This window comes from Canis lupus, chromosome 18 (genome assembly GCF_003254725.2).
Source record: "Canis lupus dingo isolate Sandy chromosome 18, ASM325472v2, whole genome shotgun sequence".
Lineage (NCBI taxonomy): Eukaryota > Metazoa > Chordata > Mammalia > Carnivora > Canidae > Canis > Canis lupus.
The window spans coordinates 37739459-37765866 of NC_064260.1; the positions used below are offsets into that span (position 1 = coordinate 37739459).

The 26408-nt window shown below is 37.9% G+C and overlaps 2 protein-coding genes across 8 annotated transcripts in view; both read right to left on the reverse strand.

Moving 5' to 3' along the window:
* Positions 1–958: 958 nt before the first annotated feature.
* Positions 959–8519, reverse strand: CNTF (ciliary neurotrophic factor). 6 transcript variants are annotated; one of them, XM_049096801.1, is made up of 3 exons: positions 8379–8519; positions 3116–3283; positions 959–1871 (listed from the first exon to the last, which is right to left on the reverse strand). In XM_049096801.1, the coding sequence occupies exons 2-3, from the start codon at positions 3227–3229 to the stop codon at positions 1386–1388; spliced, it is 600 nt and encodes a 199-aa protein (XP_048952758.1). In that variant the 5' UTR covers positions 3230–3283; positions 8379–8519; the 3' UTR covers positions 959–1385. The 6 variants fall into 6 exon arrangements, with proteins under 6 accessions (XP_048952758.1, XP_048952759.1, XP_048952755.1 ...); XM_049096802.1 differs by having other exon boundaries at positions 3116–3278; positions 8379–8517; XM_049096798.1 differs by lacking the exon at positions 8379–8519 and adding an exon at positions 6156–6284 and having other exon boundaries at positions 3116–3278.
* Positions 5021–26408, reverse strand: part of ZFP91 (ZFP91 zinc finger protein, atypical E3 ubiquitin ligase) — a 47049-nt gene continuing 25661 nt past the window's right edge. The window contains exons 3-11 of one of the 2 annotated variants that reach the window (XM_025452288.3): positions 16533–16745; positions 16255–16291; positions 15337–15438; positions 14711–14845; positions 13907–13957; positions 13433–13511; positions 11970–12084; positions 9092–9191; positions 5021–8751 (exon numbers count right to left, since the gene is read on the reverse strand). In XM_025452288.3, coding sequence (XP_025308073.3) covers positions 8241–8751; positions 9092–9191; positions 11970–12084; positions 13433–13511; positions 13907–13957; positions 14711–14845; positions 15337–15438; positions 16255–16291; positions 16533–16745 — 1343 coding nt within the window. In that variant the 3' untranslated portion in view covers positions 5021–8240. Of the gene's footprint in view, positions 8752–9091; positions 9192–11969; positions 12085–13432; positions 13512–13906; positions 13958–14710; positions 14846–15336; positions 15442–16254; positions 16292–16532; positions 16746–26408 lie in introns of both variants that reach the window. The other variant, XM_025452286.3, reaches the window with a different exon arrangement.

The following is a 26408-nucleotide window of genomic DNA, read 5'->3' on the forward strand; positions in this document are numbered from 1 at the left end:
AAGTAAACTAAATTGATTTGGGTGCTCCATCCAAGATGGTGACTTTAACTGGGAGTGTCAAATTTCATACCTGAGAACTTTGGGATTTATACTACACCACTAGTTCACAGGCCTGACCATAAATGACCTTTTCCATTAATGCCCACATTTACCAGTTGGTGTCTTTCACACTGCGTCTCTCTCAAGAACATTAAACAGAGTCTTGCCCCTTTGTTGTGAAACATGGAGGCTGTGCTGTATATTGTTTTAAAATCGCTGGCATTCCCACTGGGAACAGAGTGGGCCTCACCCTATCCTCATGACTAAGTCCAAAGAATGTGTGGTAAAGGAGTTTTGTGACATTTTAACCTGAGTACTATTCCAACCATTGTCCATGAATGCTTGCTTACAGTGCCTGTATCGCTACACTGCTGATCACAATAAATGTGAGGTAAGCTGGTATGAGCTGTGCCCAACCCAAAACATTTGTGGATGCTTTAAAGCAGGCTGTGTTACTGCACATCCTCAGTTTCCCAATTTCAGAAATGGTGGGTCTACTCTTTTCCGCAAACAGAATGTTAAGATCTCCACTACTCTCATCTTTGCCAAATGTGGGCAAAAAATTGTGCCTTTACTGTGCCACTGATCTATCAGGATATATAACGGGGATTGTTTTTTCAGCGTCAGGGACCGATTACATGGATCTATTTTCCAACCCTCTGTGGGAAAGAGGTGCAATGACAGAGGGTCATGATCAGGCCTCTGAACTGAAGGGCACATAGCTTTTTGGGATGAGAAGTATCTGGGTTCAAACTTAAGTGTGCCATTTGCTAGTAGGGTAACCTTGACCAAGTTATCATTTCTGTGAGCCTGTTTTCTCATCTGCCAGATGGGAATAACACTACTTCCCTCAATAGGGTTGTTGTGAAATAACATACACAAAGCCCCTGGCATATCGCTACATATAGCAGACACTCAATAAACGTTAGTTACTTCTTTTTATTATCCAAGGGTTTGAATTGGCTAGAGTCCAGGATTTTTAATTCATTGTCTCAATTTTCCCAGAAAAGCCATCTAGGACTAAAGTTAAACTTAGGTTTATCCTGTAAGGCTGTTAAATACTTGTAGAGTTGATTTAGTGAGTAGAAAGGTTAGAACACTAAAATGGAAGGACACAGCCCTTGCCCCCACACCCACAGGGCCCCAACACACCACACACACACACACCAGATTAAACCTGGATGCCCATTTGTCCAGGGCTCCACCCCTGCTTGATGAAAATATCTATGGTCTCATGGGTCAGAAAACGGTCGACCTTTCAAAACTTAAGAATGGGAAAGTGAGGCCTCAGGAACTGTGCATACTCCATTAGAAATATAACGAAGGAGAGAGAAGAGGGATAACTGCTATATTTTCTTGTCATTAGCAATATAATGGCTCCCACGTGCTGGAATCCCAGTCTGATAAGAAGAAATGAGTCGAAGGTCATGGATGGACCTCACTGTCCACTGTGAAAGCTCTCGCAACACCTTCAGGCCCCACAGCTTCTTCTCAAAGAGGCCACCATCTCCAAAGACAGATATCCCATCAGCCTCATTGGGGGGGATTTTGTGTTCCAGGAGCATCATTAATTCCTCCAGCTGGTAAGCAAAGGCAGCAACCTGGAGTAGAAGGGTGTGTATTGCTTGATGGAAATCCCCTTCAGTTGGAGTAAAATGAACCCGCTGGTCTTCTAAAAGCCTGGCCAACATAACATGGAAAGCGCGGTAAGCTTGGAGGTTCTCTTGGAGTCGCTCCACCTCAGACAGTTCACTCCACCGATCAGTGCTTGCCATTGGCACACCATCCACAGAGTCCAGGTTTAGGTTCTCGTTCAGGCCCTGATGCTTCATCTGGCCAAGGATACATAAAAACATCACATCTTCTGTAATTATCCCAACATTCTCATTTAATCCCTAAATCTCATGTAAGACCTTATTCACTTTCCTGGTCAGAGATCCAAATTGGAAAAATTTTTAAAATCTCCAAAAGGAACTCATTTGGGATCCAATGACTGGATTTTAGGAAGGCTTTATTCTAAAATTATACATTCTGCTTTACCTATTTCCTTTTTGTGGGAGAATATGCAGGTTTCGTTAGATTTTAAAGGTTGAAAACCACTGGTCTACAACTTCTCCTTCCCACTTTGAACTCCCTCCTGGAAACAAGTACTTGAATCGTACTCGAGTTTTAAGAATTTTAAACATACTTGAAGACACTGGCCAGGCCTATTAGGAATCCCAAGAATTAACCCACTGCAGAATTTTTCTAACCCCCCTCTCCTCCATTATCCACTCTCATTGGGAAGACAATACTTTAGAGAATTCAGTGGTAATGAGATAAAAAAGATAAAAATAAAAAAAGGTACTTCAAAGAGTTAGATTTCTAATTGGTGAGGCTATACAAAGCTAAACCAATTCCCAGACAACCTAAATTTAGAACTCTTTTTCAGTGTTTCTATAGTAGGCCTTAGGTGGAGACTGATGGGGATCTCCATCAGAAAACCAATCTGGAACTCCATGGTTAGCTCATCAATTTGATACGTCCCTAAGTTTCCAGTGAATCTTCTAGGGGATCCTTTTTTGATAGTATGGGTCACCATTCTCTTTTGATACACAGAGACTTGATATATGTAATGAAAAATTGGGTGGCCAATACTATAGAGGAGAAATTCTTTGGGTTTGTGCTGTTCTTCTCCCAATTCTATAAACCTCATTCTTTCATTTACATAGCTCAAAAATTCAGAACAATGTGTATGAAGAACCCACACTTACAGGGCCCATAGTTAATCTATTCTGGTAGAATCCAGACTGTAGGCAATCATATTAGGAATAGCCTCCATGACATAGAGCCAATCCTACCCAGAAGACCATGTCTATTTTCTCAAAGAACATGTCTCCTCAACAGGCTAGAGAAGAAAACAGGGTCACAGGAGTTTCTTTATGGGAAAGAACCATGTCGGATGATAGGTGCCCAATCTATGAATGACTGTATGATTAGGGCCTTGATGATTGGTAATGGGGGCTGGAACATGATGTTAAGGGGCTAATCAGAAGAGATCAAGTGAAAACAGACAACAGCAAAATAGGCAACTTACATAAGATTCCAAAAGAGCAGTCAGGTCTGAACGAATCTTCCTTGCTAGCCAGATAGAGCGGCTACAGAGGTCCCGGCGATGAGGGGTCAGCGGTGAGTGCTCTGCAAAGGCCATCTCCTAACTCAACTGTCCCAGGAAACAAGTGAGCTGGGTTTGCTTCTGTCTACACTGGTCCAAATAAGAAATGTGACTCTCAGACTAAATCCACTGGGCATTCTCTCCTAATGGGATTGTGCACCCCACCCCCATCCCCCTGCCTGACTCAGAGGTGGCAGCAAATTCCTGGCTGTGGATTTTTGTGCCTGTGGAATCAAAGGCCCCTTTTTAATCAGCTTTTTTTTCCTGCAGCGTCTGCCTCCATCTCTCTCCTCCACTCAGTGCCTAGCCTACTTGTTTTTATGTCATTGTTTTGCTTTTGCACTTAGCAACAAGGTCACTATCACACTAATCCTCATGACACCCCTGCCTAATGTGATCTACTTCATATACACATAATCAGTTTATTTTATCACTCTCCCTTGCATTCGTCATGTCTTCTTCTTCCTTTTCTTTTTCCCTTCTTGGCCTAGTATTCAATAATATTGTTATTACTAACAATATAGCTGCCATTGATTAAGCAACTACTCTGGGCCAGACACTGTGCTAAAGGCTTTAAAGCCTTTATTTGATCTTTAGAATAATTCTATGAGATAAATATTTTCCATAACGAAATTGAGGCTTAAAGAAATTAACTAATATGCACAAAATCCAGGAAGCAGGCACAAAACATAGGTCTCTGATTCTCCCATTGACATTGAAATTTCATCCTTTAGGTTTTTCACATTTTGTTCAAGAAACAAAGTTTATGCTAAATAGGTCCTCTGAAAATACAGCATCTTTTCACTTCTATCATTTCGTCATGTAGTTTCATTTATACTCAATTAAAAATCAGCTAAGTAAGTATCTCTAACCTCAATCATGGTGCCTTCCTCATAGCTACAGGATGGGGAAGGTACTGTTTAGGCCTGTTCTCTTCCAAAGGACAGGAAACACCCAACCCTGACTGGGTAACATTTTCAAGGCAGTCTCAAATGACAACATGCTTTTCTTTCTCTTCCTCATCCCAGTCATACCACACTGCTCCTTAACAACATACAAGAATGACCTGGGCTTTGAAATGAGGGCAAAAGAGTTTAAGAGCACGTGCAGAATTGTTCTTCTGTTGCATCCAACTTAACCCTGTAGATTAAAATATGATGCTTCTTGGGGAAGAGCTTCAAGTGTCCTACTCAATCAATAAGCCTTCACTATTTCATGCCATAGACATTGCCTCTAAGTTGAAACACATGCCTTCTCAGGTGCAAACTTCCATAAACAATAAACAAGGGGTGGAGGGGAGAAAAGTGGGAGTGAGTGGCTCACAGGAGGCCTTTAAAGAAGGTAAAACGATTTTTTTTTTGAAAGTTAATACTTGTTGTGGACATTGAGTTTTGTGAAAAAGCACTGACATCAAATGCTAACAAGGTTTTTGTCATTATGAGACTAACATAACCCTCACAGCATCCTTAACATTCTCTCTACTAGACTAATGAGGCCATCTCTTCTAGAAGTCTGTCACAACACAGGAGGGGTTTCCAAGTTGGCTAGATGATCACAGAATCCTATAGCAACTCAGCATTAGAGATCAAGAATGAAAATGAGTCAGAAGTTACCTCTGATTCTGCCCAAGAGAAGTAACAGCACCTGCCACATAAACCCTGTGCTGGGGGCACTGGGTTCTCAGCAGCATCAACTTTTTACCCTTAGGATAACTGTTAACTTAGTACAATCAAGGAAGACAAGTTGCTTCCATGAAGACAACTTTTATTTTTCTTCTTTACATATTTATTTTGGATATGCCTTACCTAGATTAAGAGAAAACAAGGATTTGAAAAGCAGAGTATCCCTTTTATTATAATTTCTTTTTACATAACCTTTTCAACCTAGATTCAGGTAACTACCTGTCTCTCCCATCAAAGGAGAAGGGTCCTGCACATTACAACAGGCAAAAAAGGCTTTCAAGAAATAAAATATTTTAAATTGATCCATTACAATTTTTCAGTTTTCTTGAGTACATTGGAAAGTGGAAAAAGAAGGAGGGAAAAATGGTACTTCAAACAATCAGACTAATAACCTTGGCTGGGTTTAATACACTCTTTATATATTTTTTCCAACAGGTACACAGGAGGTTCAAGTGCTCTATGCAGATGCTTTCCCATACCTGAATTCTTTAACTCCCAGTAATCCTGGCCAGTGTTTATTCAAACTCTCTGAAGCATAGTAAGTCTCAATTATGCAGAATAACCCTGGGCAACCAGAGACTAGGGGGAAGCACATCTCCCAGAAATAATACTTGCATGTCAATTACATTTTCAGGATTTTGAACTGCCAATTCACAAGATGGAGAATATGCAGTGGGGAGAGTTATTAAAAAGGTAACACAATTTGACTAAGGGTAGGAAATGCAGAATTTTAAGAGGGCTCCTTGGAAGGACACATGAGAAGCAGACAAGGAAAGGGGAGAGGACTTAGTACAAGACAGCTTACTTATACCACTCTTTACTGTGCTAGTATCTTTTCAAAAGGAAAAAAAGAAGATAGAAGTCCATGGAGAATATTTTAAGATTGACTGCAAACTGCTATAATAATTTATTGAAGCAAACTATAGGCAAATGGTACCTATAAAGGGGTCAAAAAAAGGAAGAACAGAAAGTTTCTAGTTATTAGAACTTGTTGCTTTTTGTGGGGAGGAGTGTGATATGGGAAGAACATATTTTCCTTCAATCTCGTTAATTTTTTTAATGCAGTTTGCTTTTGTGTAGGTGGTTAAAATATCTGATGACTCATCACTGCAAATACAACTTACAGAGACAGAGAAGATAAATGTGACAAAGAAAAAAGGTACGTGTGCGGTACAGATGAGAGCTAGTCAAACAGTACAAAATGGACTTATAACGAGAGTGGAACAACTTTGTTGTAAACCCAATCAATCTGACAGTTTTTTCAAATGTACTCAACATACCAAGTCAATTCCAAATCCTGACTGTGGGCAGGAAAGCATATTCTACATCCCTTCTATCCTTATTCCATTTTCTACCCCCACACTGGAGGGATGGCAAATCTGCAACACTCTGTAAAGAAACAATAGTGCATTTAAGTCTATTCACTGTAGGTGTCTGACTCCCTATTCCCTGGCATCCCAACCACTGACACTAGTGGGTGTAAAGTAAGCCTCTTTCAGAGATGACATTTTGTTACCCCTCTTTTTGGGAAAAAATAAAAGAGAAAATTGATAAACTTTGTAGTTTTAGTGTTTGTGAAAAACAAGTTGTTCCTTATTTTGCTCTCGGCAAAACTTCATTCTTTCCAACAGCCATCACAACATTTCTGACAAACAATGAATAGGGCAAGCCTTTAACTCCAGCTTGTGAGGTACACAGAAGGATAGAAATTGCCCTTCTAATTCTCTAAAAATTGCCAAAATAAGTTTTTAGTCTTCTGGGAGTTATAAACTTGTACAAAAACACCACCTGCCTCTCCCATGGCCAGTAATAAGCAATCCACCCCCAAGAAAATCCCTATCTCAATGGATGTGGTAATTCCCAGAATTTTAGGTGAAAGCCAAAGCCATTATTCCACAGATTATTAACTTTGTCTATGGAAGCCTTTCCTCTTCTGAAGTATTATTTTTATAAAAAGGAAACAAAACAGCCATTTTCTTTGACTTCAAATTGTACGAGTCATAGACTATCTCTTCACTAATGGCAGTGTCCTTCAATAACTGGGACCTGGAATGAAACAATGATAAAGCAAAGCAAAACCAAAAACAAAGCGAGGGGCCAGAATTGGGCCAACAGGAAGGTGTGTAGAAAGAAATGATGGGGACAAAAAAAGAAAATAAATTTACAAGAGAAAATCTTTTATCTGTAATTCAGACCCTGAACAACCCTTCTTCTCATCCCCTCAAAAGTCCTAAATCTCAATGCTCTAAAAACTCAAAGAGCACTAATTACCAAAAACCTAACTTCCTTCCCTAAAAAGGCTTCCAAAAAAGCACTAGGCTACTGTAGTGATTTTGTTAGTGCTGAGGACCAGCTTTCTTTAAAGGCCACTGGAGAGCTATATTTTAGAGGCTGGCTGTGCTTCTTCAATCCTGTATCTTGCCTTCAAAAGTACCTCTTATAGAAAGGACCCCATGTCAGAATAACCTAATCTCTCCCAGCCCCCAAAAATCTAGCAACGACGACCCCCCCCCAAAAAAAAATCAGACTTTCCGTTAATAAATAAGGAATCTCAGGTTCCACAACACAAAAACACACATGTTCAAAGTGCAAATTTCTGCCATTAGTCTGGGACTTTTCTCACTGATACAGAGCCCTGTCTTATGGCCAGAGAAACCATGTAGAGGGCAGCCCCCTCCCTGTTGGGAGCCTGCTTCCATGCTAGTGAGCACCACTGAGAACCAGAGGGAGGTGTTGGAAGGGGACTGAAGTGCTGGGATCACAAAGGAGGGAGGTGGTCCCCGTGAATCCTTCCTTTCTGAAACCCAGCAGGGAATGGAGGAAATGGGGGTGAGTGAGAGAGGTGTGCTGTTTTAACAGCTCACCTTAAGGGGCCTAAAGTGCCAAGTCAAGCTGCCAGCCTCCAGAGATTAGAAGTGTATGATACTTTGGGAATAAGTGTGCTGCAGTGGGTAGAAGCCAGAACCATAGGGCAGCAGTGAAGGAGAAGGGGTTTAGAGGACAGTAATATACTATCAAGAGTTAAAAGCTGATCCAGAGCACATCAGAGTTACAGGTTTAAGAAGGGATCTGCCGGTGAGCAGGAAGTCTGCCTGACTGGAACTGAGGAGGAGGATAACCCTCACTTTTAAGAGCTTCTTCTTTTTTGCCTACCTTTTTGGTAAAGGCAACATCAATTTTATAAAGGGGACAATAGAGGGAGAAGAGGGTGGGTGTAGGTGTGTGTGCTGTGATCCACAATGGAAAGAGCAGGCCCTTCAGTTATTTTACTAGATTTTAAATGCTTTAAATTTTTTTTTTTTTGTCCTTTTTATCTTTTAAATACAAAGTCTGAGCTGTCCCAGTGCCCAAAGTCTTCCCTTCCACTAAGGTCCAGTAGAGTCTGAATCTTCAATCAGAACCTCTGTGGTAGCACCGAGTATATCCGAGTTCATGACCAGCCCTTCAGTGCCCCCACTGCTGCTACTTCCCACAAAGATCTTCCCATCAGCCATCAGGCTCACCCGTTCCGTCCCACTACAGTATGACTTTGACATCCCTTCAGCTTCTAGCAGGAGGCACTCTCCAGAGGTGGAGTTTCCCAATGGCTCAGGAAGAAGAGGAAGACCCTGCCCATCTGCAGGTTGTGTCAGGGATTCTGGGTTAGTGCCCAAGATATCTGTGCTGGTGATGAGGGCGCCTGCATTGGCAGCCAGAGCTTCGGCAATCAGCACCTCAGGGTGGCTTTTTGCTTTGTGTGCCACTACGCTGTCCTTCTTCTCAAATTTTTTGCCACAGATATTACAAGAGAACTGGTAGAAGGAATCTGCATCATGCTTCTTCATGTGCCAATTAAGGGATGCCTTCTGCCGACACGTAAATCCACAGATCTCGCATCTAGGAAGATGGAAAAGGAAATAGCTGATCAAACAGAAATGAAGAGGCCTCTTCTTCAGGGTCAGGGTAGGACTTTAGAGGTCACATATATAGGCCAATAGTCAGTAACATTTCTTGGGAAAAATTACGAAAAGTTAACCAGATGGAAAATTAATGTTTCTTTTGTTTAAAAAACAAAGGAAACAAAAAGTTCACTAAATAGCATCCCAAACCAATACTCACTCTAATTTGGTAAAAGTGAATAGAAGTGGCAACTGAAATTGTTTGCATAGGGGCTAACCCACAAGTAGGGCAGATATGCACTTCTCACCCACATGTTCACCAATAAATAAACACTCACTGTAATGGCTTCTCGCCAGTGTGAATCATCCGGTGCACTGCCAGATTGTGAGAACTCTTGAAGGCCCTAGCACAATATTCACAGATATAATCCCTTTGATCTAAGAAGAAAAATAATGTGGTTAGTGTTCCACTTAGAATCCCTGTAAGTAATTTTCCCAGTTCACAGTAAGCAAGCAGATGATCAGTCAGGTCATTTACAGTAAAAGTAGTACTGTTTTCAATCTATAAAACAATGGATAAATAAAATTTTAAGAAGAAATATACCACTTTCAATTTTTGTTTAAAAAGTCCATATATTCAGTAGCATAAGGACTAGTTTTAAAAAACTAAACAAAGCAAAACCAGAAACAACTTAATGGATATATGAGAACTGGAACCCTAATCTCAATCTTGTCAGTAATCTAATTCTTGGATAAACTGCTTAGTAATAAGTAAATAATGATATTTTCCTTGGATTTTATTCTTTAAAAGTTTTTTCAGATTGTGAAAGCTGAATGCTTACATATAAAGAATTTGGCACTCAAACCACTACCATCACCACCACATTTGGCATTCCCTAGAAGAAAAGTGATCCATGATTAAAGTGGTAATCATATCTTCTGTTTTGGTTTTAAAATTGTTACCCAGAATAAACAATTTCTCTCAAAAGGTTCAAGTGGCTGCTATCAAATACATCAAACAGTTTCTGTATTTTTTACCTTATTCTCTCCTACCCCGTATCTTCTGCAACATTCAACCACCTCCCCTCTGTCATTTCAAAATACCCATAATTTTCACAGGATTTTTGATGAATTTGGTAACATAGTGTAGACTCTATGGGCCAAAGGAGCATTGCACTAAATTATTTCTTTATCACTTGGTTTGGGAGAGAAGCGGGTAAGGGGATGCTCTATATCTCTTGAATAAACGACCACTATGTTTTCTAGGTCTTTCCCTTAAAATTGCTACAAATAGTCACAGTGAAAACATGAGGATAAGTTAAAAGGCAAACAATATCCAATTTAATTCTATACTCTATCCCAACAGTTCTAAAGCCAAGTGTAGGAGAATAGTCAAGTTTGTCTCAAGCTTGAATACACTTAGGAATCAACTGCGGGATCTCAGTAAATGCAGTTGGTAGTTGAGCAGGTCTGAGGCAGTCTGAGATACTGCATCTCTAATAGTGGCTCAAGTGATGCCAATGCCTGTTGGGCTATCTTCTACATGCTAAATAGGCAAGGTCTAAAAATGGACTTTTAAACCAAGGACAATTCTTAGTGTCTCCCAAATCTTGTCCCCTGTTCCAGCTTCATTATTGCATGGCAAACTTGGGTGGGGCATCCACTTGCTTAAATCAATCACATGTTCAAAGGGAGTCTGTTTGCACTAATTTGGAAAAGGAGAACTACAATAACATCATAAAAGTGTATTAACCAGATGTAAATATTTGGAATGGAATGAACTTCTAAAACAGTTTGTCATAGCAGGCCTATGGTATTTAGCTAACGTAGTCTAAACTAATTGTCAGAAATTACTTTTGTAGAGAATAAAACAGAATTAACAGGGAGGAGTGGAGAAAAGGCAGCACCTAGCAAGGAACAGAGTGGAGACAGTCCTCTCCATGAAGCGGTGGCACCATACAATGAGAAGACTGTAGACTTTGCTATGATTCAGGCCTGAGCTCAAATCGTGGTGCTCTGAAATGTCCACTGTGTGCCAGGCTTCACGCAGTAAACAGCATTTACATGTGCTCTCATTTCATCCTTAAACTAACTCCATGATGTCAGTGACATTATCTGCCCCCCCCCCTTTTTTTTAGATGAGGGAAAGTGAGAAGAAATAACTTGTCTAAGTCACACATACAATAAAAGATGGAGAGGGTACATGTATCAGTATAACCCTGGGTAGGAGACAACTGAAATTCCTAGTCTTACCTCTATGACTGTTGAGAAGATAGCATGTAATAATCCAGTGTCTGGCACCTATTCAATTAGCTCTAACACCCAGGCTCATTTGTTCCCATTAGCTGAACTGCATGGAGATTGTCAGTGGATAAAATGAATGGAATTTGGAATCATTCTAGAGTATGTATAATGAAGACACATTCGGTTTCTCTTTTTGAGTCAATAGCTCCTACAGGAGATTACATATAATTCAGTAGCTAGCCTTCCTGACCGCAGTAGCAGTAGAAGTGTCAGAAGCTACTTAATAGTTACCACAGAACTATAGGCTCTCTCTTCATACTCAATTCTAGTCCATAAGAGCTACTAAAAGTATCTACTGGAAATGGAATTAGAAAATCCTGATTCTGATAAATACCATCGGTGTTACCAAGGGCAAGTTACGTAATGTATAAAGCCTCTTGTTTCTTAGCTTTAAGACAAGGGTAATACAAGCAAACTTGGTGATGCTGAATGGATGGATAACCAGTAACAGTTGATAGAGGATATGTGCTCAATAAAAAATTAATCTGTTCATAAAAGTCAAAGGATAAAAGTAAAAACCCCTAGTTTGTTCATCCCTTATAAAATGTTTTATTATATTTTATGTTCATACCTTTCTCTCACACCTGACTATAGACTCTCAAAATTTACATTAAAAAAAAGATCATTACCAATCTACATACTTAAAAGTAGAACGCATTTAAAACTTGCTAAAACATTTTATTTAAAACAGTACCTGTATGGGCAGCCCGGGTGGCTCCACGGTTTAGTGCCACCTTCAGCTCAGGACCTGATCCTGGAGACCCGGGATCGAGTCCCATGTCAGGCTTCCTGCATGGAGCCTGCTTCTCCCTCTGCCTGTGTCTCTGCCTCTCTCTCTCTTTCTCTGTGTGTGTCTCTCATGAATAAATAAATAAAAATCCTTAAAAAAAAAAAAAAAAAAAAAAGGAGTACCTGTATGATGCTTGGCATGTCGTAGAAGTTGCTTCTGGAGCCTGAAGAGTCGCCCACAGGAGGGATGAGGACATACGTATTTCTTCTTCAGCAAATGCTGATACTTAATGTGGTGCTAAAACAGTAAGAGAAAATAAAGAGCGTTAAAAATTAGGCTTTCTGAAAGCTTGTTCCTTTGCTAAGTCAAAAGTGCTAAAGGAGGGGCACCAGGGTGGCTCAGTCAGTTAATCGTCCAACTCTTGTTTTCAGCTCAGGTCATGATCTCAGGGTTTTGAGATGGAGCATGGCATCAGGCTCTTTGGCTGGGTGAAGTCTGCTTGAGATTCTCTCTCTCTCTCCCTCCCTCCCCGTCAAAAGTGCTAAAGGGAAATCAAATACTCTGCATATGGAGGGTGTGTGTGTGCAGTACAACAGTTAAGAACACAGGCTATGGAAATACAGAGAGCTGGATTCTAATCTGAGTATATCATTCATGATAGGAAATGTGCTTAAATACTGTGAGCTATAGTTCTCATTTGTAAAATGGACATAACTGTAAGTGTCTTTCAGCATAACTGTGAGGATACAGACATGTGTTGTATGGTGCTTAGTGCAGCACAATGCATACAGTGAAAGAACAGAAGCAACCACTATTATCACAGAGCCAGAATCAGAGAGTTAAGGCCTTAGTCTCATTTTATCCTTGCTGCTAAACTAAAAATCAAATAGGCATTTCTTAAGCTTTTGTAATAAGCATTTCACTTTCATGTTTTCTGCCAGGCCCAAGTATAAGCTATATCTTAATTCATTTAAAAAAAAAATCTACTAAGAACAAACCAGAACAAAAAAACCAAAAACCTGAAGTTTTTTTTATTTTAAACATTATTTAAGAAATCACAGGTCAGAGTTGCTATTTTTAAAAAATATAAAATAAAGTCTATTCATCGGTGTCTTTGGTGTGTTGGTACAATCATCTCTTATATCAAAAGTATTTATAGCACGATGAGAAAGACTGGGCTATTCCAAGATTCCAAGGAAATTCTTTATTTGATCTCATGTTCTTAGACGTTTTTCTTTTAACACAATGACTAAAGTAATCTTATGCCTTATTGTTTATTTTTAAAAAGATTTTATTTATTTATTTGACTCAGAAAGTGTGTGCGCTTGAGAAAGAGCACTAGCAGTGGGGAGGTGGGGGAGGTGTAGAGGGTGAGGGAGAGGCAGACTCCCCGCTGAGCAGGGAACCTGGTGCTGCACTCGATCCCAGCACCCGGGGATCATGTCCTGAGCTGAAGGTAGATACTTAACTGAGCCCCCCCGGCGCCCACTTTTATGCCTTTTTAAAATAAAATGTTTTTTTTTTTTTGACCCTGTATGTCAATGATAAAGCCTACACAAGTTCACAAATTTTAGCATCTCATGAAATACAAGAACCAGTAATGGAACTTAACCTGAAAGGCTGCCTTATGTAACAATTTACTGACCTGCAAATAGCGGGGGTGAGCAAGAACAGTTCCACATCCTTCCATTTCACAACGGACATATTGGATTGGAGGCTTTTTTCTATTATCAATATGTGGGAGAAAAGTTAGCGAACAGAAGAGGCATTCTGCAGTGGCTTAACTCAATGTACAATAGGGAACAGCAATTTTATAGTATGAAGAATTAAAATCTCTTTACTAGTTTATAGCTTGCACAGAATGTTAGAAATAACCAGAAACTGACAAATGTTTGATAAGAGTTTTTTTTTAAAAAGCACAAAATAAACTAGTAACCTCTACCCAAAAGGTAAAGTAGTGTTAAGATTTTTAGAAACTTTAAGACCCTGTGATAGAATTAAAAACACAGTAACTCTGCATCAAGGATATATTAGTAAAGTTGCATTGGAGATATTTTTAAATAACCATTCCTGCAAGGTAATGATGAGTAATTATGTGAGTAAGATTTGTATAAATTACCTCCTTTTGGGTAATCGTGGACTTTTGTCATCTTTTCGCCTTCTTCCTCTCCTAGAATTAGAAAACAGAGTAATTGTCCACATATTCCAGACTGAAGCTTACAAAGCCAAGAATGGCTAGAGACCCATACTGTAGACTGAAGAGCAGATGGCAGAAACAAAGGATAATTACAATATACACAGTATACAAAGACATATCTGACAAACCAAAGATGTCATTCTGAAGTAATTTCACTTAAATAAATCTGTATTACAAGTTAAATACATACCTGTCATAAACTATATACATTACTATGGATGATCTGGATAAACCTCAAGGTTACCTTGAAGAGTCTATCACTTAAATTCAATCAATTTGAAAAGGAGAATAGTCTATTGTATAAACACCCAAAGAATATAAACTATACTCTCCTATAATAGAACCAAAAAGCCTAAACACTTAAAACAAATCTTATTTCTGCAACAGGCAATGACTGCTGGACAAGAAGTCAAGATTCTTCAATCATTTGCCCTATTTGCCCTTCTTTTGAGGATCCACATTTGTCGCAATTTTCCTTGCTATCTCTACACCCTCTGTATCCCATTAGCTCCTGTCTTGCCCACTCATTTAAACATCTTTAAGTATTGCTTTGGATTAAATTTAAACTTTTCAAGCTTTTGAGAGCGCCTCTGCAATGAAACTGTCAGCTGCCTGAGGCAGCAATATGCACCTGTCAATACCCCTCTCCTCACTCCCACTCTTTTTTCCCACCAATGGCTTTAAAATCTGTTAGGTTTCCATTTTTAGTAGTAATTGCCTACTCACTTCCTAGGAGGTTCCTCATCCTCCCTAATTTCATTCTCTTCTTCTTTCACCTCTACCTCTACTTCCACTTTTATTTCTTTCTTCTCCTTCTCTTCTTTCACCTTCCCTGATTTTCTCCGTGGTTTTGGGGTTTCCCTGAAAACACAAACAAATTTAACATTGGTATCCAGTAAGGTATCTTTGCGAGGGGGAACTGTGACAACAGGGTAAAACCCGTGGTTATCATTGATTTATTGAAAAATTATGATCCTTAGCTCATGAAATGTAATTTACATCAACTGTTCCTTACATGCACATTAAAAGCCACTCAGGCTAAAAATAATCAAGAATCAAAATTCACTATAGTCGTAAAGAGAAAGAGTAAAAAATTGTAAGTATTCAGGCAATTGATGGTATCTTAAGATAAACATGCAGACATTCAGTATTTTGAATATGATCAAAATAAAGTTCTATAACTAGAAGAGAGAGCTGTGTGAAAGAGTTATAAGATGTTAAATTGGCAAAACAAGTGCATAATTAATTACTCATTTAAAATTAAGTCTATTAACAACATGGTGAAATAAAAGCATGCAACAGTGCTTTCCTTATTCTTCACTGACACGTCTGAAATAAAATCTGAGACGTGCCTCTCTAAGTGGGGTTTGTAGGTCTCATCTCTTGGGTCATCTTTGAATGGTATCTCCTCTTCACTGATTAACATCTCTTCTTCCTCTTCCTCCTCCTCATCGCTACTAAAAAGGAATAAATAGAGATTAGAAATTCTACTTCTAAGGATTATATATCTGACTAGATTTTATTTGCTCATTTATTTAAAAGTAGCCAAAGATTCACAAGAAATTATCTAGAAGTTTTATCCTTATGGTCTAACTGGACTAGCAATCTTAGCTGTTTATTATCATAATAATTATAACTAAAAATCTATAAATCCTAAGAAGGCTATTACGCTTCATTAAATAAAGGTAAGGTGAGGACTGCTCAATGGCACTAAGAGCTAAAAAAAAAAAAAAAAAAAAAAACAACAGACAAACTTTTAGGCAGTGCTTCCGTGTTTCAGTTTGTTAAGTGTCCAACACTTGATTTCAGCTCAGGTCATGACCTCAGGGTCCTGAGACAGAGCTCCACCTTAAGATTTCAAGGTTCTCTCTCTGCCTCTCAACCCCTTCTTTTAAAAAACCAACAAAAACAACAGTCTATAATCCTATGTCTAGTAATCCAATGATCTGCTTTACCAAAAAGATCAGAAAGCCCCCCCCCCCGCCCCCCCGCCAAAGCAAATACCAAAAACCCTAGTCAAAACCTCCATTTCCCATTAGTTGCTAACATGGAATAAGCCAGAATATAGAAAGTACTCAAGACCTGCTTTTTGAACTAAATTAACTAAAGATTACATGGTTAAAGCGCTAATCAAGAACAAAGTAGCACCTAAACTAAATACCAAAACTGAAATTTTTTTTTTTTTTTAACAGCTCAACACTCTTTCAAGCAGAAAACAACTTTTGTGTGCGGTCTAATATCCCCAAAGGTTTAAATATGAAGTTTCTTACCTAATGCCACCTGGAGACTGATGTTCTTCTGTCCCATCTGGCAAAAGAAAGCAGAACAAAACTTTATCTTTACAGATACAGATATTTTGTCTCTGCAGCCAAGACACTCAAACCAAATTACTGCCTGGGATAACCATACAAAAGGAGTTTATCTGCAAATTTTCTGAAAGGAACCCTGTATCATCACACCTACCCCTGAAAGGTAAGCTGTTCAACATTACATTTAAAATCAACATGCAACTGGGTTATTAAATAACCATACTTCACTTGTACTGTACCATAATCAAGCTGATCTGTATTTGGTTCTGATTTGCAGATGAGCTGCAATGAACCGGTCTTTGACCTAGAGCTGCGGGTGTTCTCTGTGTCATGATGCCGAGAAACAGACGTCCTGCTACTGCTGCGCCAGCCCCGGCTAGGCCTAGTTGCAGCAATGGAAACTTCCTGAGGGAGGGTAGAATCGTCTTCTTCCTCTTTCTCTTCCTTAGGATCTGGATGAAAACATGTATCATTGCTTATAACCATCTCGGTAGATCTACTATTGTAACCAAAAAATTAATAAAAAAACAAAGTATATTTTTTCAGGAGAAAAGCCCCTCAGATATTTACTGAGATAACAGAAACAAGGTGACAGAAAACTTATCCTTATTGTCCATCATTCTAAAAACTTCCATGTTGTCAAGCAGTTTTATATGGTCTTATCTACTAAATAATGGACTGCTAATAGAAGTATGCAAAATATACCAAATTCTATTCATAGGATTCTAACCTTTTCATTTGGGACAAAGGCAACTAAATTAAGTGAGTTGTCCCCAAAAGACGGCCAGAACTTCTTACAGAAACACAAAGAAGATGGGGTGCCTGGCTGGCTCAGTCATTAAGCAGCTACGTTCAGCTCAGGTCATGATCTCAGGGTCCTAGGACTGAGCCCTATGTAGGGCTTCCTGCTCAGTGGGGAGTCTGCTTGCCCCTCTGCGCCTCCCCTCGCTCATGCTAATAAATAAATAAAATCTTAAAAAAAAAAAAAAAAAGAAACACAAAGAATAAAATCACAGGTCCAGATGTTTTAATAATCGAACAACGCTGAAAGAAATTGCCAAAGAGGAACTGCACACTAAAAATGCTTTCCCTTGACTCTAGTCAATAGTTCTTAGAACCACATCATGAATTTGAATTGACCTATAGGGCCAATCATGATCAAGCGCAGCTCCATGCTGCTCTGCTTCAGTTATCCTATAAGATGCTGTGCACAAGCACAGACACAATCTGTCCGTTATCCTATATGTTCTTCATGCTTTGAAGGGTGAATGAAGTGAGGTGGGGGCTATTTCCCCCTTCTGAGCAATAAATAAGCTTTAGTATAAGAAACTGGGTTTCATTCCCAGCGTAATTTTTTACATATAGATATATATAGATACATAAGTATGTTGGTACACTAAAAATGAGTCTATTTTGACTACAGACAATTCTTTCAATAATCTTAGAAAAGGCCTAAGAGTAACACAAAATTTTAGTTCTTAAAACTGATACCTATGATTATATAAACACAAAAACAACCTTCTGCATTGCAAATTCCACTAATAAGCGAAATTTAACAGTCCAACAGAAAAAGAGCTTTTTGGTAAAAACGTGTGGCTCTCACACGCAAACAGAAAAAAGGTCAATCCTCTCATGACAGGATAAACTCAAATGCAAACGATTAGTGAGACACCACTGTTCCCCTATCGTACTGATGATCCAAATGTTTGGCAACTGTGTATTGTCCAGGTTGGAGGAAAGAGTAATACAGATGATAGCATGTGCACTGGTAAAACCTCTTTGAAGGGCACTCTGACAGTATCTATCAAAATTATAAATGTGTATCCTTTCACATTAATTTCAACTAGTAAGAAGTTACCCTACAGAATTACAATCACACTTAGGTATAGAGGTAGTCATTATAGCACTGTTTTTAGTATGAAAGAGAAGAAAACTAAACATCAGGAAGGGCCTGGTTACATGAATTGATACATCTAGTCAGTAGGCAACTGCATGGAAATAATTCTATGACACTTTATCATGCAAAAAACCCCATATCCATATAAAATCCAAATATTATATAGGTGTTTTATATATAGATATAGAAATAAATGATATATATATATATGTAAGTTATATATCTTATACATGACAATTATACTTCTGAAAGGATAGAGAAGAAATTGGTAAGATAAGTTTTGGTCACTTCCAGAGGTCCAAAAATATGCCCAGTGATTTCCTCAGTATCCACCCTAGGAAAATAAACTGGCACATGGAGGTTCACTGTAGCATGTTCATAACAGTTAAAGAATGGAAACGAACTATTCCCCCCCTCAATAGGAAAATGTTCAAATAAACTATGGTGTATTACTGAGATGGAATATTATATAGAAGCATCTGTAAAAAATGACATGGAATTACTGGCAAAAATATTGTTAAACAGAAATTAAGCAAAAAATAAGACACAAACCTACATAAAACATTGTTTTTTTTAAGATCTGAAAAATACAATTTCCTCCACTGTGGAACAAGGTAGTAAATGGGGGGTGGGGGGCTATTTTAGCTTTAACCGTATTCTGAAAGTTTTATGAGAATATTTTAAGGTAATATAATTAGTTTGAAATGCGGAGAATAGCAGTGGGAACTCCTAAAAACCTGACAATTATTAAATCAGATATGCATTTCCTTTCAGTTTTCTTTCCCACTCAGTGCCTGTCTCACTCTTCTCATATCTGAGCTACTTTATGTATCAAAATAATGCAATAATAATAAAAAAAAAGGATAGAATTGACAATATCTTCAACTATCTACAATCCAACAAGTTTACCCAGAAAATAACTGGAAGGTCAAAGAAACCTGTTCAAGATCATAAAGCTAGCTAAACAGACCCAGATATAAAAATCATATCTTGAGACTAGTAATCAAGAACTTCTCCATCTAGGTCATGGCTGCTTTTAAGATAATCTCTTAAAAGGGAGCAATTCGACATCCTCTATAAAGAAGAATAAATAACGTAGAGAGAGTCTTCCTTGTTACTCAACCCAACTATACTAATTTGGACTTTAAACCCACTCCATAACTTCCTGTTAAAGGTTTTTTCTTCATGATGAAAGGATTATTCAGCCACACCTTTTCATGCTGTTAATCAAATGATGGCAATTTGATAAGAATTGCTTATTCATATAAATAAAGCATAATAACCTATTTTATCCACCCCATCCCCACAAAAACTCATTAAAAAAAGGCATTATCAGAGTGATGTCAGCAAAATGTCCCTCCAACAGAAAAACACAAGCAATCACATTCACATGCACACACACACGTGTGCCAAAATCAACTTTGTAAAAAAAAAAAAAAAAAAGGAAGATACTCATAGGTTTACAGCAACCAAGAGAACACTTAAGAAGGGCAGAGAATGGAGCAGATAGAATATTTGAAAAAATAAAGGCCAAAAGTTTCTCAAAATTAGTAAGACATGTATCTACACAAAAAGTTCCATAAGCTCCACGAACTCCAATAAGACAAATTCTGGGAAACTGAATAAAGGAAACATATTTACAATGGAGTTGGCTGGCTAGAAAGGGGAGCTCTCAGGCCATACCACTTGCTGCAATCCTTTGCAGACTCAAGACAAAGAAGCCCCATCTACTAACCCAGCGGGAAGAAGGAAGATTTTTCTTCTTGCCCGGCAACAGCCCAGTCAATGAGTCATCGTCACGGCTCGGCCAATGAAAATCTATTATATTTCGAACTCCTAGTTTACTCCAATGAACCAATGGACTTTGGGTTCATAACAGCAACCCCCATCTCATACCCCCCCAGAAGTTCCTTTCCTTTGTTTGTGGGACTCGCCTGTAGCTTTTGTTATTGCTTGCCTGTCCAGAATTGTAATTCCTCTGCTATTCCTGAATAAATCCACTTTGCTCGTAAAATAACTGGCTGCTTTACTTTTAAGGTCAATGACTCAAGAGACCCACATCAAGACACATTACCATCAAACAGTCAAAAGCCAAAGACAGAATCTTGAAAACAGCATAAGAGAAGTGACTCATCAGGTATAAGAAATGCTTAGTATCATTAATAATCTATTTCTCATCCGAAACTAGGGAGACCAGAAGGTAGAGAGACGCCATATATAAAGTGGCAATGTCAAGCAAGAACTCTCTGTCTGGTAAAATGCCCTTTCAAAAGGGAGACATTCTCGGAAACAAGAGCAGAATTTGTTGCTAGTAGACCTATCCTACAAGAAACACTAGAGGGAGTCCTCCAGGCTGAAAGGACACTAGGAATTAACTCAAAGCCATTATGAGGAAATAAAAACACCATAATTACATAAATAAATATAAAATAGTATCACTGTGTTTTTGGTCTGTAACTCATTTTCCCAACATGACTTAAAAGTATATAAAACAGTAATTAAACACCTATGTTAATGAGCACATGATATAGAACGATTCCAAGTACTGGCATCTTTCTTGCTTAACAATTCATTCCTTAATTTATCTCTTTCCTCTCACTTTTAGTATGGAGTGGTAAGAAGAAACCAGACTGCACTTTCCACACTTTGCTTGGAAATCTTTTCAGCTAAATATACAAGTTCCTCACTTAGAAATTCTACTTTCCACTCAAGAGAACATAACTCAAGCTAAGTTATCTGCCACTTTATAACAAGGGTTACCTTTTTTCCACTTTCCATCAACATCTTCATCATTTCCTTCTAAGGCCTTTCCAGATTACCTTTAATGTCTGTATTTCTGCCAGCCTTCTTTAAGGCAATCCAGGCTGCTTTCTGATTAACTGCTTCAGAATTCCCCTACCTACTAGCCATTAACCAAAACCATTTCCATATATTCAGGTATATTTTGTTGCAGCAAAACACGACTTCCAGTATCAAACTCTGTATTTGTTTACTAGGGTTCCATAAGAAATTACCACAAAGACCTATTTATGTGCAAAGATCCTATTTCCAAATACATTACATTAACAGGATCTCAACATCTTTTTTTGGGGGAAACAATTCAACCCACAGCAAGAGGCTCTACTAATAAAAGACAAACTAGACTTCAAGTCAAAAACTGTTACGAGAGACCAAAAAAGGACACTGTATATTGATAAAAGGGTCAATCAAGAGGATACAAGGATTATAAACACATACACACCTAATATATGAAGCAAAAAAATGACAATTAAAGGGAGAAATAGCCAGTACTAAAAAAAGAGACTTTAGTACCTTAATTTCAGTAATGGATACAGTAGTCAGAAGTCTAATTAGGAAATAGAAGACTTGAGTAACTCTATGGAAAAAAAAAATCAGACCTAACAGATATATAAAAAATACTTCACATAAAACCAGAATACCAGAATACACAGTCTTCTCAAGTGCACACAGGAGATTCTCCAGGGAAGACCATATGTTAAGCCTCACAACAAGTCTTAAGAAATTTAAAAAGACTGAGATCATATAAAGAATGTTCTCTAATCACCACAGAATGAAACTAGAAATCAGTATCAGAAAGAAAACCAGAAGATTCACAAGTATGTAGAAATTAAAACAACACACTCTTCAATAAAGATGTTAAATAAATCACAAGGGAAATTAGAAAACACTTAAAGGTGAGTGAAAAGAAAAACACAAGACAGCATAACTTAAGGGCTGTAACAAAAGCAGTCCTTGGAGGGAAATTTATAGATATAAATGCCTAAAAAAAAAACAAAAACAAAAACAAAAAAACAAACAAAAAAACCCGCATGTCTAATCAATAATCTACACCTTAAAGGGAAAGGGGAAAAAAGGAAGCCAAAGCTAGAAGAAGGAAATAAAGATTAGAGCAGAGATAAATAAGATAATAGAAAACAGAGAAAAAAATTTTTTTGAAAAGATTAACGGAATTGACAAATCTTTAGCTAAACTAAAATAAAAAAACTTGTTACTAAAATTAGAAATTAAAGTGAAGGAAAAAAAAAGGATGAGAACACAATTAACAACTGTATGCAAACAAATTGGACAGCCTACATGAAATAAACACCTACACACACACTAAAACTCAAGAGGAAACAGAAACCTGAACACACAGTGAAGACAATCAGTCATCAAAACCTCCCAATGAACATTATCAACAAGAGCCAAACTATGAAAGAGCCCAAATGTCCATCAACTGATGAGTGGATAAAAGATGTGGTGTGTATATACATACATATACATATTAGCCATAAAAAGAAACTCTGCCATTTGCAATGACATGGATGGAGCGAGAAAGTATTATACTATGCAAAGTAAGTCAGAGAAAGACAAATACCATGATTTCACTCATGTGTGGAATTTAAGAAACATTAACAGATGTACACATGGAAAGGGGTAAAAAAAAAGTATAAGAGACTCTTAACTACAGAGGAAAAAACTGAGGGTTGATGGAAGGAGGTGGGTGGGGATGTGCTAAATGGGTGATGAGTTCCAAGGAGGGAACTTGATGTAATGAGCACTGGGTGTTGGTGTTGTTAAGTGATGAAATTGCTGAACTCTACACCTGAAACCAATATTATACTATATGTTAACTAGAATTTAAATAAAAATTTGAAACAAAAAAATAAATAAAATGATCACTTCCAAAACCAATACACACCTCCCACGGGGGGGAAAAAAAAAGCCCAGGAGCAGATGGTTTCACTGGTGAATTCTACTAATCATTTAAAGAATACGAACACTTCTCAAACTCTTCCAAAAAAATAGAAGGGAACACCTCAATTCATTCTTTTTTTTTTTTTTTCCTCAATTCATTCTTTAAGGCCATCCTTACTCTGATACCAAAGACAAAGACACCACAAGAAGACTACAGACCAATTTCCTTGCAAACCAAAGTCAGCAGGCACATTAAAACTATGCAGCATTTTAACATTAAGATCAAATGTGATGTATCCTAAGATTATGAGGGTGGTTCAATATACAAAAATCAATTGGTAAAATATACATTACTAGAATGAAGGGGAAAAAAACAATCATCTCAAATGATGTAGAAGCATCTGACAAAATTTAGCAAACTTTCGTGGTAAGAACACACAGCAAACTGGGAACAGAATGAAACTTCCTCAACCTGATAGAGGGAATTTATCAAAACCCCAGAGCTAATACAATACACTCAATGGCAAAAGACTGAAAACTCTCTTCCCAAGATCAAGAACAAGACAAGGATGCTCTCTCTTTCTTCATTTCTTTTCAAAGTTGTACTGGAAGTTCTAGCCAGAGCAATTAGCCCAGGGGAGGGAGGAGAAGCCACTCAAATTGGAAAGAATGAAGTAAAACTATCTCTATTTGCAGATGAAATGATCTTATTTCTAAAGGAAATTCTAAAGATTCTGCAAAACTACTACCAAAGGTAACAAATTTAGCAAAGTTGAAGGATACAAGACCAACACACAAAAACATTTTGTTTTAAATACACTAGCAATGAGTAACCCAAAAAGGGAAATAAGAAAACAATTCCATTAACAATTCAATTAAAAACAATAAAATACTTGAATACAGGTAAGATGTCAATAGTCCCCAAATTGATCTACAGATTAAATACAGTCCCTATCAAAATCCCAGCTTCCGTTTTTTGCAGAAATTAACAACCTGATCCTAAAATTCATGTGAAAATATAAGGGACCTAGATTATCCAAAACAATCCTGAAAAAGACTCACTTTGTTCTCTCCAGTCTCACAACTTACAACTCACAATAAAGCTGCAGTAATCAATCAGTATCACTATCACCGTGTGGTACTGGCATAAGGACAGACAGAATGACCAACAGAAGTGAACTGAGAGTCTCCATATAAACCCATACATCTATAGTCAACTGATTTTAAACAAGTTTGCTGAGACTATTAATGGGGAAAGGATCCATACAAAGAATGAAGTTGAAACCCTTACTTTAGGCCATATATAAAAATTAACTCAAAATGGATCAAAGACCTAAATATAAGGGCTAACACCAAAAAACTCTTAAAAGAAAACCTACAAAATGGGAGAATTATATTTAATAAGTCTAATACTCAGAATATATAAAGAAGTCTCAGTTCAACAAAAAAACAAATCACCAACTAAAAAATGAGCAAAGAACTTTAAGACACTTCTGTAAAGAAGATAATACAAATGGCAAAAAACACACAAAAATGCTCAATATAAATCATTTATTTTTTATTCCTTTTTAAAGATTTATTAGAGAGAGAAAGTGTAAGAGTGAGACAACACAAGTAGGGGGAGCTGCAGAGGTAAAGGGAGGGAAAGCAGGGGGCCTGGATGCAGAACTCCATCCCAGGACCCTGAGATCAGGACCTGAGACCTGAGCCAAAGACAGACGCTTAACTGACTGACCACCCAGGTACCCCAATATAAATCATTTATGAGATGCAAATAAAAACCACAATGAGATTACCATTTCACACTCACTAGGATAGCTCTAATAATAACTTAAAAGAAACCAGAAATAACAAATGTGGAGAGATGTGGAGAAACTGCAACTCTTTTGCACATTGCTGCTGGGAATGTAAAAGGGTGCAGCCATTATGGAAAACAGGTAGTTCCTCAAAAACAAACATTAAGTTGCCATATAACCCAGCAATTGCACTCATAGGTACAGTCCTCCCACATTGAAAACAGGTATCCAAATTCTTGTACGTGAATGTTCATTTCTGTACAATACACAACAGCCAAAATGTGGAAACAATTCAAATGTCCATCAAACACTGAACAGATAAACAAAATGAAGTATATTAATGCAGTAGCATATTACTCACAAAAAGGAAAGAAATACTAAAATGTATTAACACATGCCACAACATGGATGAACTTCGAAACTATTATGCTATACAACAGAACACATGAAAGTCACATATTGTAGGATTCTACTTATATAAAATATATAGAATAGGTAAACTCAAATTAATGTTTTAAAATAAGCAAAGTAAAAGCAGAGATTAATCTTTGTTAGAGACTAGCTCCCTGCAGTGAAACCCTGCACTGAATCCCAGGACTAGGATCTCACCCTGAGAGCTGAAGGCAGATGCTCAACCGCTGAGCCACTCAGGCATCCCGGGGGATGACTATTTTTAACGAGCATGGGGTCTTGTCTGATGAGGATTAAAATGTTTGGAACTAGACAAAGATGATGTTGCATAAATTATAAAGGTACTAAATGTCACTAAACCGTATGCTTTAAAATAGTTAATTTGGGGGCGCATGGGTGGCAAAGTCAGTTAAGCATCCAACTCTTGATTTCAGCTCATGATCTTAGTGTTGTAAGACCAAGCCTGGTGACAGACTCTGCCTGCACTGGGTGTAGAGTCTGCTTGAGATTCTCCCCAACGTTTTCTCCCTCTGTAAAATAAAATAAAATGGTTAATTTTGTTGGGTGAATTTTCCTAAAACAAAACAAAACAAAACAAAACAAAACAAAACAAAACAAAACAAAACAAAACAAAAGGCACTGTCAGGTTTCCAGAGCAGAAATTGACAACCAAAGGATAACGCACACGTTAGGATAAACAATCATGACCAGATAGAAAAGAACCAAGTTTCTTTTGTGTGGTACTTCAAAGACAATTTCTAGCTGTTTCTTATAAAAGCAGTTGACTTTGAAAAGGCCCCTTGAGGGATCCCTGGGTGGCGCAGGGGTTTAGCGCCTGCCTTTGGCCCAGGGCGCGATCCTGGAGACCCGGGATCGAATCCCACGTCGGGCTCCCGGTGCATGGAGCCTGCTTCTCCCTCTGCCTGTGTCTCTGCCTCTCTCTCTCTCACTGTGTGCCTATCATAAATAAAAAATAAAAAATTAAAAAAAAAAAAAAAAAAGAAAAGGCCCCTTGATATATAATAAGAATGAAGAAAATTCCCCTCACAAAGTTTAAGTGAAGGAAGACATCAGGCAAACTACTGCCTGAGCAACATAACATGTAGGCACAGAGAATACAACCACAACCTTGAAAGAGGAAGAAGGGACAAAGAAAGAATGGTTGCTACTATAATTCAGACAAAAAGATACTGGCACTACTGGCAGGAAGTTAATCCTAATTTTTTTAGGTAGCAAAAAATGAAATTTAACAGTAATTTATCTTAATCTTACAGCAACAAATAATTTTTTTTCTTCTTACATTTTAAAAAAGA

What these genes read in the sequence shown, in the direction of transcription:
- CNTF (XM_049096801.1), bottom strand. Translation starts at nt 3,229, where the DNA reads ATGGCCTTTGCAGAGCACTCACCGCTGACCCCTCATCGCCGGGACCTC. An exon ending in CTGCTCTTTTGGAATCTTAT is followed by an intron (nt 1,872 to 3,115) that starts GTAAGTTGCCTA and finishes ATCCTTGGCCAG; the next exon opens with ATGAAGCATCAGGGCCTGAA.